Source organism: Phaethon lepturus, unplaced genomic scaffold (assembly GCF_000687285.1).
Source record: "Phaethon lepturus isolate BGI_N335 unplaced genomic scaffold, ASM68728v1 scaffold16174, whole genome shotgun sequence".
Lineage (NCBI taxonomy): Eukaryota > Metazoa > Chordata > Aves > Phaethontiformes > Phaethontidae > Phaethon > Phaethon lepturus.
Window position 1 is genome coordinate 1693 of NW_010537172.1, and position 14515 is coordinate 16207.

At 39.2% G+C, this 14515-nt stretch overlaps 1 protein-coding gene across 1 annotated transcript in view; it reads left to right on the plus strand.

The window, feature by feature from the left end:
- Positions 1 to 2455: 2455 nt before the first annotated feature.
- Positions 2456 to 14515, plus strand: part of NAV3 (neuron navigator 3) — a gene marked incomplete at its 3' end in the record, with an annotated part of 104988 nt that continues 92928 nt past the window's right edge. Inside the window, exons 1-5 of the mRNA XM_010286415.1 lie at positions 2456 to 2707; positions 3567 to 3675; positions 6521 to 6629; positions 7023 to 7406; positions 10834 to 10953. Of these exons, the coding sequence (XP_010284717.1) occupies positions 2456 to 2707; positions 3567 to 3675; positions 6521 to 6629; positions 7023 to 7406; positions 10834 to 10953 (974 nt within the window). The remainder of the gene's footprint in view (positions 2708 to 3566; positions 3676 to 6520; positions 6630 to 7022; positions 7407 to 10833; positions 10954 to 14515) is intronic.

Sequence of the window (14515 nt, forward strand, 5' to 3'; positions counted from 1 at the left end):
GGAGAGAAGTGGCTTAGCAGAGACGGCAGCGTAATTTTAAAGGAAATGACTGTGCCTGTCTAGTCATTTACAGTACGTACGCTGCATATCTGAGCTGTGCTTCTCATTGCAAGTGCAAGTATGTGCTACCTGGGATGTGCAGCGTGCGGTGCTGGAGGCATCACCTCCCAGACCTTTCGGGAGAATTGAACTGCTGTCGGTCTCAGAAATATGAAATCTAACTGAGGTGAAGCCCCAGCCAAAAAGATGCAGCGATCTGCTGAACTGTCAGTGTTTAAAGGCAAGGAGGTTAGAAGAGGGTGTGTTCGTCTTCAGAAGCAGAAGTCTCTAACCAATCTCACGCTCATCAGCGAAGGGGAGAAGAGGCGATACTCATACAGGGAGAACTGGTTTGGAAACGCCTCCAGGTCCAGCCAGAGTTACCGTCAGCAGGAGGCAGAAGCTGGGAGCAGAGGCTCCCTTTCCAAGGCACTCTCGCAATCGGTGCACTCTCTCTGCCACCCCAGCCTCACTGCACCCCAAGCCTTTCAGGTGATACCACCTGCTGGAAGCAGGACGTCCAGGAGGTCGGGAGACCCGTGTACCAGTGAAGGCTTTGCGATTGACAATGAGGAGAGGGGAAAATCAGATGATGGAAATCCATCGTGCATGTCCCGTTTCCCCAGCAGGAACTGGGCAGAGGAGGAGGAGGAAGGCTGCTTGCGTGAAGGGACCGCGCATCTGGATGAAGACGTCATAATAACGATGCTGGGGGACCTAGAACAGGTCCTTTATACTGATATTTTAGGTAAGTTAACTTTGGCTTGACATCAGGAAGGGCAGGAGGAGACCCAAGTGTTAACACATATCTGCATGAAGCAGGTTTTTGATCTTGACAGTGATTCCACAAGACAGAACTGGGTTTATTTGCAGTAGTATGTAAAAATAGGATCTAGACATTTCTTCCTTGTTTGCTTACTCTTACCTCTAAAGACTGTATGAAATGAAGACAAATGCCCAAATCACTTTTAATGGGTGCATGAGTAGTAACAGCCTGTGAATAACTGAGCATAGTTTGCTTAGGTGTTTGAAAAAATAAGGTGAGACATTTAAGTGTTATTAGTTTACTCATAAATAATTTAATTTTAATGAAATTTGTTCTCAGGAATTTAAAATTGAAATCTTGTATCCGAGCTTTGGTTTAGATAGACGTCTCGGCCTACCTACAAACTGTCCCTCCAGTATTGCTTCCCCCTTCGCCCCCGCGGATAATTTCATCCATATACGTGGAATTGCAAGTGCGAGGGTTTCAGTTGAGTTTAAATAACCAGTTTAGTTATATCAGTGCATGGCAGTGAGCATTTGAAGTCCGCAGCCATAGGTGCTTCAAAAGGCTTCTGTGTTACTGGCTTTACTTTTCATGTCTCAGCCCTTTATAAGAGTGCTCAAAGTGTTCATTTCCAAAGCTTTGTTCTTCAGCCAGTCAAAGGGTTGAAGCGGCTGCTTGCTTTTCCAAGGTTATGTAGCATGTGTCTAGCCTGGAGGTTCTTTGCTGGTGGATATGTTAGCCCTGATTGTGTTTAAACATTCAGGATAAAAATTTTGCTGTGTACGTAATGTAAAAAGCTATCATCTCAAAATAACAGCAACAGAAATTCTCTTTTTATGCATACCTTTTTGTTGTTAGGCTATACCAGTATGCACAAAGGGGCTTCTCCTACAGATTAGAGGCTTGTTAGCAGAGGAAACTGAGCTCTCCTCCTGCCTCTGCTCCTCTTCAGCTGCGTGTCACTCAGTAAATCCCTTTCCTCTTGTGAGCCTCAGTTTCCCCACCTGCAGAGTAAAATTGGTCCTTTCCTTTGTGAATGGAGTTAATATCTAAGAGCGGGAAATTCTCTGGGGAGTTGCTTAGTATTTGTAAATCCTTTTATGAAAAATCAGACAATTAATGGAATTATTATTCTCTCTTTTATCTGCTTTGGGCTGTAATTACACGTGCAGAAGTAATGAAATGATTATGAACAGTATCATTAAATGTGCAATTATGGGTGAGCTTCAGAAATGTGAATGTAAAAGTTTAAGCTAGGTGATTGGTGATTTCTGTAGAATGTTTATTTTGATCTCCTGTGTACATATCTCACACAATGGAAGAAATTAATGTGTTCTCTACACATTTATTGAGGGAACCTGTAATGGTTCACTGCTCATAGGCAAAAATTTGGGGACAATCTTTTGGAATATTCACGTTTAACACAATTAACATTTGAGCAGATTATATTTCATGGGGTCAGTAAAATATTTACATCAGACTTTCTTATAAGAGGAACAGAGTTTTGACAGAAAGTTGCCGCATAGTCTGATTTTAGTCTTGCTTATCCCAGTCTCTCCACATATGAGTTAGAACGGCTTTTCTTCGGCTTAAAAGCCAGAATCACTTGAGATAACAAGCCAGGGAGCATTTCTGATATGTTAGGTCATGCAGATATGGATAGACTCTATGATGGCAGTGGGCCATAGTAATAAGAAACAAGGTGCCTGGGGGAGTCCGGGCCACCACGCATACCGTGTGTCCCAGTCCCACCGCATCAAGCACCATGGTGTCTCTTCTAGCAGGCACGATGTAGCTAGCTTTCAGAAAGAAACACATGTTCACCATCCCTATGGCCCTCCATACGGAAGGAGGTTTGATGCAGAGATGGGGAGCCACAGTGCTGTCCTGAAAATGTTGGTAATGTCAGATGCAAGTTAGGTCTGAGGATCCTACACTCAGCACATAAAATTCCTCAAGGATCATGTTCAGCTGTTTATACTTTCTGTCTTGTTCATCTGTGGTACAGCATGAGTCCATTGAGATGGCCTTGAGAGAGGGACGGGGAAAAAAAGAACAATTATTTTAGTTACAGTTGCAAGGATTTTGTATGTAGCACTACGTAGTATTTTAAGATCAGTATTTTAAAATGCATAAGTATTTTTGAAGTTGTACCTTTTTTAGAAAAAAATGGTGGAAAGGCTTTGAAATTGCCCATTGTGTTACTGAGATATCAGAAGAGATTTGACCTCAAGCTTTTCACCTTTCCAGGATAGAATAACACCGCTTTTTATGGTATAATTTGACTGAAAGTAAAATATTATTTTCTGTGAAAATATATTTTTTCAGTTTTCCATATATATGTACTTTTTTTATTGCAATTATACATTAAGGTTTTGGTCAGTTTTCCATATATATGTAATTTTTTTTATTGCAATTATACATTAAGGTTTTGTTATAATATTTACTGTACAATATATACTAAAAAAGACAGTTGCTGTCGTTTTACTGCAACAATTTGCAGTGTTAACATACAGCAAAGGACAACTGACAAGGACAAACAAGGAAGGAAAGGACAAAGACACTGCAGATATGAATTATATTCAGTTCCTTAAATAAATATAAGGGTAAAATAATACTTTGCTTTTAACTCTGCCTGCTTATACTCTGGAACTTGTCCTTCTCTGTATAACAGAAATTTTTCTTATACCAACAAGCTACTGTTTCACCCCTGGTTTGAGGCAGGACAGGCAACAGGTTCTGGGTCTCTTCCATATAGGTATTGTGGCAGGAATATAATGTGATCCTGGAAGCAAATCTGAGTGCGTTTGGTGGAGGGGAAAAAGCAAAGGACAGCGACAGTGAGGAACCGAGTGCCCTGGAGGCAGGTGTGGACAGTCTGCCTGGGGACTGCCTGGGCTTTCAACTGCAGGTTCAATCTAGCAGGACTTAATGTTGTCCAGCTTTGCCTTGGCATGAGCCTTTTTGCTTCACGGGAATCTTCAGGATGGTGCAGAAAACTCTGCAAATAGTACGTGGGATCCATGGGTACATTGATCAGCAAGGTGCTTGATTGAACACGTCTAGCTTGAAACACAGTTGTGGTAATTTTGATTTGAGTGTGAACATTTGTGTCCTGCAAGGTATTACATGTAAAAATGCACACAGGTAGTTTATTTTATGGAGCAAAATTTTGTGAATGGACAAGCCCTCGGGGTGTGGCTTGAGAAGATGGAGAGTTTGACAACAGTGCTGGGCCTGTATCCCCACTTGTTGTCTCCACCCTGTCTGGATGTTGACCCCACTGTCAGTTCTCTGGTCCCAACCCAGAGGTTTAGGGACTGTTGGATCATTAAACCACTGCAGAATTTATTTGGACCGATAAAATAAACAAACAGCGGTTCCTGAAGGACTGTTTGGCTGCAGCAAAGGCAGCAGAAGACATAACCAGGGCAGAGTAGATGGGAAAACCTCAAACCGGCACTGCTGTCAAAGCTGGTTTGACATTGAGCCACAACTGGTGGGTACATTGGCTAGCACAATGCATTATTTGTCTGTCAGGGAAGAAACAAAGGGTATATGAAATGTATATGGAATAATTTATTTCCATTTAATGTCAGGAGTGGGATTTTTCTTAACTGCCTTGCGGAGTGTTTGGGCAATAGGACCTGGACTGCAGAAGAGGGTACACTGGCAATTCAGTTTGTCAATGAGCTCAAAGGCTTCATCTTTTAGTCAAAACTCAAAATGAAGGCGATTAAGTGAACCACTGTTCAAATATAGTTTGCTTGTGCAGATTTTCCCTTATATTTGAAATAGATGTCACTGTATATGTTAACCCAATGCTTCTTGTAAACCAACGTTAAACCCATACTTGTAGTTCTGTTGCAAGTCAACCTTTGTCCTATGCCTTCAAACAGATGTAGTGTTGAGATCTTTCTACCTCACCAGAATTTTTTCGTGTAGGACTTTTTTTTCCTTTACTTTTCCAGGATATTTTGTTAAATATAAATTTTTCATTGCTTCTGGCCCCATGTTGAGTATTTCCCAGTTCTCTGTCCCATGTAACTTTTCTTGCAAGCTCTACATTAAGCTCTCCGCCTTCTTTTTTTTCCATTTTATCTACTCTGCAAAGGGTAAAATTTTTTTTCTTTTCCCTCCTTCCCAAACATCTCCTTCCTGGTTTTGCACTTAGATGGCACACCATGCTTTTCCTCAGAGACATCACCATTGTTGGATTTATATCTCTTATAAACTCACACACAAACCTGGGAGGAATAAAGGTGGCAACAGAATGAGAACTACAGCAACTTGAAGATGTGTATCAGCCTGTATATTTTACAATTATGAAATATCATAGTGCTAGATGGTATTTTGTCTCTGCTTGCATTTCTGATCTTGATTTTTGTATGATGTTAAGTTTAAATTCACCAGACTATCTCCTCTTAGACATATTCAAAGATGAAACAGTTTCTTAATGTCATGAGGATTCAAAAATTAGATTAAAAGACTGTTCGGGATGAGAATGCTGAAATCCAGAGCTAAATATTAGAGATAATTTTAATAGTTGCACAATATCATTCTTGATTATTACATTTCCAGAACGAGGAGTAAAATTAACAAAGTGAGGTATGATATGAAATTTATCATCGATAGAATCAAAAAGCAATTATTTGTGCTTCCCATTCAGCATATACGTAACTATAATAATGATGTTTCTTGCCAACCTTCTTTGAAGAAACAGGTATAGGACACAGCCAGAAACTGAACACCAGTCTTAAACAAATTGGTGATCTTTGTCACGGATTTTCTTTTGAAATTCTCTTGTTCTCCAAAACAGAAATTAACTAAAATTCCTTGATATATGGATGTACTAGAAAACATACATTTTTGTTTCTATATATATGACTTTTGGAGATTGCTTTGAGGCTTATTGTGTTTTCCTTTTGTAACACATAATGTATAATTTTTTTTCCTTCCTTTTTTTTTTTTTTTTAATCATGTGAAGTAAACATTATTCAGGATGTTCCAGGTGAAGTTCTGCAGGCTTCACTATTCAAGATACCAGACTAGCTTTTCGCAATGGATCCCTGAAGGTTGTTAAAGTCCATAATTATATAAACAACACATGTGCTTAGAGTGTTCAGATTTTTATCCCAAGAAGAATATTTTTTTATCCCATATGAAAAATAAACTCCCCCTTCAGGAAACCATTACACTTCAGGAAAGATGCTTTATTAAGTGCCTGACTTAAAGAGTACTTTGAAATAGCCTGGATGTTAAGTGCATACTGAAGAGTTGTAACAATCATCCCAATTCTTTCCAGACACAGATTTACTGTGGCTTTATTTCCTACTATGTCATGTAAAATGTCAAGGAGGAAAAAGGGGCTGTGTAATGTATCAAGTGGTCTGGGGCTGCATCGTGGCTTGATTATGGAGGATAAAAATCCCAACACTGTAAATCTGAGTTTCATTAATAGATTTAGGCCCTAACGGGGATACTTCACCAGGACTCTTTTCAATGGATTTTTTACATACCACATGCTATTTATAAGCGTATGTGTGTTTTATTACTGAAAGGATGGGGTTTTATTTTTTAAAAGATTAAAGGGACAGACCCATTTACAATCATATGTGTGTATTCTCAGCTGTGTATACACGTGTGCACTTTATTCAACCTTATACACTCATGTGTGCTAAAATTTATGCTGGTTTTGCTGTTTTCTTCCAGGGGAAGACCCTGAAACAAGAAGAATGAGAACTGTAAAGAACATAGCAGACCTGAGACAGAATTTGGAGGAAACTATGTCCAGCCTTAGAGGGACCCAGATAAGCCACAGGTATACTGGTTTTATTCAGACTGCTAAAAATTTGGACTAAAAAATTAGGAGAGTTCGGGACTTGCAGGGGAAAATTAACTATGACACTAACCATATTGTTTGCTAGACTGACTCAACAACTTAAATGTGACTTTAATATACTTTACTGTCAAAGTGTCTTATACAATCATTCACGAAGACGGTTATTGTTTCATATACATCTACTTAAAAACCTATAATTTTTTTTTTGTTATTTTATAAGTACAGGCTATTATATACACAAACACATGCGTGCACGTGGAGAAACACACACACACACAAACTTAAGAAAAATATTCTTCCAGCCTTTGCTTTTCCTTGTTTCTCAGGAACAGAGAAAACACAGTTCACTAACTTCTCCATTTTGTTTGGCAGCACATTGGAGACAACTTTTGACAGCACTGTGACAACTGAGGTGAATGGGAGAAGCATACCAAGCTTGACAAGCCGGTCCACCCCGGTGACTTGGAGGCTAGGGCAGGCCAGCCCTCGGCTGCAGGCAGGAGATGCCCCGTCCTTGGGTGCTGGTTATCCTCGCAGCAGCGCGAGTCGCTTCATACACACAGACCCTTCTCGATTCATGTACACCACGCCGCTTCGCCGAGCAGCTGTTTCTCGCCTTGGAAATATCTCACAGATCGACATGAGTGAGAAGGGAAGTGGCGATTTGGACATGTCCTCTGAAGTTGACGTTGGTGGTTACATGAGCGATGGGGACATTCTTGGGAAAAGCCTCAGAACTGATGACATCAATAGTGGGTAAGTAGCCCTTTTCCCCCGTTTGAACTACTGCATGATTGGCAGGTTTGATAGGATTTTTCTTAGAAATATTGGCACACAAATGGAAGTTGCATTATGGTTGCTACATAAAAATATGCATATAAAAAAACCCCAAAACCCAAGCTCCTAAACTGCCTAAGTGATGCCCCTAAGTGATGTTCTTAGCTGCCTTCAAATTCAGTTTTTCTCCTTTAGCGTCAAGATGACTTTGCTGTGAACTTTGATTAAGAGCACAGGTATTTCTAACTGTAATTTCTTAGTTATCTGGTTAACCATCATTTTGCACTCCTTACCCTGGGATGGGTCTTCTTTTGGCATTTTTCTATTTGAGATGGTAGATATAATATCGGATGCAGCTGATGAAAAGCACTTGCTGACAGCACTGACTTTCTCTGTTTCCACTTCAGATATTGTCTAGTGTAATCTGTCTGATAGGCATTTATTGCAATTTTTCAACTGTGCATATCATCTGAGCTGTAGGAGTATCTTTTCCTAAAAGAATAGATCAGTCACTTTCTTAGCATACCCAGGAGGAAGAATGACAATTATTTTTATTTTTGTTTGCTTAATTAATTGATTGACTTTGGGTTTCTGCATTCCCTGTGTTTCAATTTCCTATTTAACAAATCTTATATTGGTCTTGAAACATAAGTCACTTCATTCCTATGTATGTTAGAACCCCTAAAGGATCATTAAAAAAAAAAAAAGCCATATTAAGGTTTTACTCATCCTTAAATTATTGTTCAGTGCTGTTGTTGGCATCTCAAAGCTGCTTGGTGGCTGAGGTAACCTTGGATTGAAAAGAAGTCCCATATAGCACAGGGCCATGTCACAACACACTACTTTGCTCTGTATAAATTTAGGACTCTTGTTGTCAGTCTAATCTTTTAGTTTGAAGTATAGCTATGATTAGAGAATGATGGCTGATGAAATTGGATATTATACATTCCTAAGGGCAAATGTAAGTCTGTGATCAAAGCTCTCTCTAGAGTAGTGTCTCACCTCAAGCACCATCCGAAGATAGATCTCTAGAAAAGGCATGACTAAAGAAAGCGTATTCCCGTATCTCCCTGCTGCACTGCCTCAGTGACCTGTGAACAGAGCACTGCTGACAAGGTTGTCCACAGCATTAGCGCTGTCAAGTAGAATGCCTTATTCATGTGTGCTAGAACAGAGAAAAGACATATGGAAAATGTGATACTTTAATGTCTGAAGACCTTTTATCATAAAGGAAATATAAATGTTGCCTTTGATGGATGCATGGATTTACTTAAAAAAAAAAGATAGGGGAATCCTTTGCAGTGCCTGATGAGTTGTATTAATTAGCTTATCACATTTGAGAATGAATATAGTCATCTTGTGTGGCTTTTCTTTGCATCTGTAATAAGGATGACTCAATAGACAGCAAGTTGCAATGTGCTCAGTTAACATTTTTAGGTGCAGTTAATGTTAAAAACAAGTTAATAAGCTTGGAAAATTCAGGATTCATTGAGGCATATAAAGTCTTATCTCCTTTATGCCTCTTCCGTTTTCAGTTTAATTACTTTAAACACTTGGGGACAGGAATGCAGCAGTAATTAGAAATCAGTGTGAGGAAGGCCTGTTGCACTTGCTAAGACTCTCCATTCAGGCCTTACTTATAGAGGAAAAAATCCATATAGACTGGATTGTATTCAAACCACAGCTAAATTTAATATGCAATTCCAGAGCTTTGGAATGTACTGCATAATTCACCCCTAGCTAAATAGTCTGTCAAAAAGCCTACATTTTGTCTTTAATAAAAGGATAAATCTAGTGTGTGAGTGTGACTGTTAATTTACCTTTGAAAACAAATCTGAAGTTACCTTCTGCAGACTCCAGACACCAGGGTTTCAGAAATCCCTTGCTGAACTGCAGGCCAAGTCTTACCAGTGCATAAAATGCCTTAGAGTTTAGTTAAAAATAAACAAACCAAACCCTTGTGTTTTAATGCACTTGAGGTTGCCTTCATCCAGATTGCCACCCAGGACACCATGCCGTCTCAAACCGTAGCTGTTGCACAGGGCTACCCTACCTCAGCTTTGCTCTCAAAATCTACACCAGCTCACCCACCCCGAACCGTGGGGCTAGAGGCTCGTGCTCCCGGGCTGCTGTATTAGCCTCGCGGTCTCTGGGACAGCCGATTTCAATTAAAACAGCTCCCAGAAGAAACCGCAAGGAGAGGGCCAACAGAACATCTGGAGCACCAGCGGTGTGTGTGTGCCTTGGCTTGTGCCTGGGAGCCTGTGTAATTAAAGCTAAATGTTTGTGTGCTTGGACACACGCTTCAACTGAAAGATGGATTTGAGTGACACCATTTCATGGCTCGAGGAGAACTTGTGTTAAAGATTATTTAAATTGGGAATGAACTCCACTAGATCATTTTAGTCATCTTCATAGCATTGGGACTACACTTATTTCAGTAAGTCTGTAAATGTACTTCGAGTAGGTTCATCGAGATATACCAAATTTTTTTTCTGCAGAGGTATACTTCTACGTTAAGTGCCATACATGTACTTGGCCCTTCACAAATAAATTTGTGCAAACTCTGTACTAGGTTGCTACACTAAAGTTATCAAAAACTACAAGAGAGAAATGTAAAAAATAAAACGCTAAGAGGGAAGACAGTTTAATGAAAGGTCCTTTGAGAAAATTATGGACAGGTCTTGAACACAGCACAGGCTTCTGGTAGTACTCATACTCAGTTATGAACACCGAGACCTCTCATGGAGATAACTAAACTGTAGGTAGGCATTCCAGAAATGATTGCTGCTGCTTGAAATTCAGAAACTTTTAATGGTTCTCTAGTGAGTAAGCAGCACTATACTCACTGTTTGATTCATTAATCATTCATTATCATGTGAAATGGTGGGACTCACGCAAAAGGAACACAGATAGAAAAAGATTCTTAAATGTCATTGTAAGGGCTTCAGTGGGGATCTCTTTCATAGCTGAATAATTGCATCCCAGCAGGGACTATGGATTTGGATTCTCAATTTCTGTTCACATTTAGATGTATGCTACAGATTTTTTTTTCCTTTTTTTTCCTTTTTTTAACTGGAGTTCTTGCACCTGGTGCTATTCTTTGACAAAAATGTAGTACTTAAAATGTACTTAATTTTTTTTAAGATACTTGAGGGCTTCAGTCTAAATATATTTCAGTAAAACAGGTTAGCTGGTTAGCCATCACAGAAAAAAACAAATGATCCTAGAAAATAGATATATATCTAATCTCCCTGTGCTTGTGAAAATATTTAGTGTAAGTCTACCATCTAACAGGACTGCCGGTACCTTAAAGATTTGAGTTCCACAGTCCATTAACTTTAGAGTGAAACATAGTTGCCAGATGGCTGCATTTCCCACTGATTGACCACATATTTATTTTCAGGTACATGACAGATGGAGGACTCAACCTATATACGAGAAGTCTGAACCGAATACCAGACCTAGCTGCCTCTCGAGACGTCATTCAGAGAGGGGTTCATGATGTGACTGTGGATGCAGACAGGTAAGAGCGCTTTGCTAAGTAAAAAGTTATCTGAGCTTTACAGATATGTTTCGTCCTTCACACCTGCTAATATATCACCGTTCTGTTCATAAGGAATAGCAAGAGAAAAGAAGCTTCTGAGGCTGCTAGGTTTCTGAGCACACAATATGCCAAATACCACGACGAGTGGGGAAGAAGCAAATTTCTCACCTGGGAAGGGGACTTGGGAAAAAGTTATTGTTGAAGATGTAAGAGAAAATATTAAGAAGCCCAGAACTTATTTGCAATCTTGAATCTCTGAACTGGGACATGATTTTTACAGGTTGCCTTGTCAATTGATGCATGTAGGGAAGAGCTTGCATGTGCCTGACGAAGTGGGTCAGAACATGCATTGGGAGTTGGCTGGAACCAGAACCCTGATCTCCACCCGTTCTGCCCTCCATGGGTGTGAGAAGACAGCAATACCCGTGAGCAGTGGGAAGCAAGAAGTGAGATTATATCCCATTGTCTATGCAGTGTGAAAAAAGAAACAACACTACTCTGTCCTTATATGCGTGAGCATAAAAATGTGCTCCCACTAGTACTTCTGCAGGTTAGGAAGAGCATTCTGTTTCTTTTCCTTGAGCTTAAAGTAGATTCATATTGGTTGCTTGTATCTATGTCTAAGAAATAAAAGTTCATAACCCAACTTTTGCAGAACCTAGAGCTGTCAGCTCTGAGGTTTTGGTCAGACCATCATAGAGATAAGGAGCAGCTGTGAAATTTGGCAGTCTTCAGTTTTAGGGGGGTGATTTCAGTCCCATCTTTTTAAAATAAAGTTTCCTTTAAAGAAAAAAAATATTTAATCAAAAAGGGAGAAAAGCTTCACAAAACAATTCTAAGATATTAACTTAGGTATGATATAATTTTTACTTTTCACAGTTTTCTGGTGAAAATACGTGTGTGACACAAGTCAGGGATAGTCTGCATTAGTCAAACAGTGCATGCAATGCATCAGGATAAAGATGATAATTTTCATGTAGAGAACCAGTTACTTAAAAAATAAGGTTGATTTAGCTGACATATTAGGGTTTGTTGGCCTTGCAGAAAAAGCCTATTTTAGATAACAATTCAAATGAACAGTTCTTTAGAATGCAAGCATTGACATGAAGCAAAGGATAGAGAAAATGTACAGTAGGCGTTTAAGAAAATAATTTGGATAGAACTCAGGCAGTAACAGAAGGAGAAAATGAGAAATGAGATGTGGGCAGGAGGGACTTTTGTGGAGCTCCGTATGTGAGAACAAGACCCTTAAGCTCCAAGTGGGAGAGAGAGTGGAAAATTTAGAGGCTGGGAGTCATGTAACTAAAGACAGACGATGTCACTAGTGCCCATGTTTTTTTATGTCTCTATATCTTTTTTTCACCTGGGAGTGAAGTTATTAGAGGTCTCCCACCATGCAGTATTCACACCCAAATTTCAAGCCACACATGTTTTCCCTGAAAAAAAAGAGGTCCAAATTAAGGGATTTTTAAATTTTTCTTAGTATTCCTCAAGTGTTAGGTGCCACTCACTTTGTGTTTGTTTTGCTTTGAAGTGTTAATTAGTAATGATATGTGTTAATTCGTTCTATATAGCGTACAAGTACATACATGTTTTGCATGTGAAACCACAGATTAATGAAATTGTCCAGCATTTCCCAGTACATAAATCTGTTTTGGTTTGTTTATGTAACTTTGTCAGACTGGCTAAAAATGTTGTGCCAAAAACTACTCTTCTGTTACTGGGATTTATTTGATCTCAACAACTAAAATCTCAATATATTCCATCTTCACTGTGCATTTGCAAACTGCCCTTGACATTAGCAAACTGCATGAGCAAGCCCCAAACTAATTTTTGAGCTTAAAGCTTACAGATGTGAAGTAGGATTTACTCTGTAATGACTGCTCTCCCTTACACAAAGAATGAAAGCTGGACTCCTATGCTCCTCTGGACCCTCTAAATAGGGTGTCATGGAACATACTATATGCTATCATGTAATTAAAAACTTTATGATAATGCACAAGCATGAGGGATTTAAATTATGGATGATCAGACAATTCTGGCATTTTCTGACTTTTCAATGCTTGATATTTACAACCTTAATCATGTTTTGTTGACATAGATAGATTTTCTTGTGTGTAAGTGTATGCTATTCCTTGAAGCTGCAAAAAGGTATTTAGGAAGTGGAAAAAATTAAATATTTTTATGAGGCATGATGATGACAGAACACATGCTTGCTAAAATGGGTCACAAAAGCCCTGTATGAGGTCAAATACACACACACACAAAAATTACGCTGATCTTCAGCAATGTGTGTCACATTTTTGATGTGAAATCAGATAGAAAAAGCAATACAGGAATTGCTGAGACTCTTGCTTTGTTTGGCAGGATAGTCGTCCTTTACAGCAACGTGCGTACCTGAGGTTTCATCTTTTCTTACGTGGAATTTTAGATCTTATTTTTTCTACTCTGAAAAAAAAAAAAATTGGGGTTTGTGTTAGGGCTTCAAGGCATCCCTTGCCACTGGTATGATGAACTTCCATGAGAGAGGATTATTCTCCTCTCTATTATCCCTGTAGATGTGTGAAAGACACACACATTTTCTCTACGATATCATTAGAATCACATAATCATTAAGGTTGGAAAAGACCTTTAAGATCATCAAATCCAACCATCAACCCAACACCACCATGCCCACTAAACTGTGTCCCGAAGTGCCACATCTACAAGTTTTTTGAACACTTCCAGTGATGATGACTCCACCACCTCCCTGAGCAGCCTGTTCCAATGTTTGACCACCCTCTCAGTAAAGAAATTTTTCCTAATATCCAATCTAAACCTCCCCTGGCTTATTAGAATAAGCCTTTTTCACAATTGATATGATTTGCCTTGGCCTTTCTGTTGTAAAGGACTCTGCTGGCATCCCTGTGCAGGCAGAAAATAAATTATATGCTGCAAATAACTGATTTACATTAGCGGCCAGGAGAGAAGTTTCAGTATTCCGTCCATCACTAGAGCCAGCAACTTTTGCTGACAGCAACCTCATGTTCTTCATGAAAACTGAACTTGGGTTTTCTCTGACAACCTAAATTACAGCTTCTGCTTCTATTTTAAAACTTTTTCTTTTTGTGAGCTGGCAGTACAATATTGTGGGCTGATGATATCTCAAAGGGTAACGCCATTTCTGGCAATGTATGCTTTCAGAAATATTCTCATTTCATGGATAAATCAGGAATAATTCATTGAAATTTAAAGCATGGAACTGGTGTAAAAAGACAATCAGAACCCCAGTTTGATTTCACTCTAAATTGGTTTCAAATAGCACCTGCATCTCCACTTCCTTGGTGAAAGCCAAAATGCAAAGGGTTGAAAGATGTCCATGTGGAAACATAGCCTGAGAGAGCTCATCCAAATAATAATATTAAATTGCTCTTTGAACAACTTCATAAAAAGTTAAATTCACGAATGCAACATAAGCCAAGGCTTGAGTGTTGATTGCATACTGCTCTGGAAAGCACATTGGTGTAGAAAGGAACACAGCATATTTGCTTGTTCTAGGGGA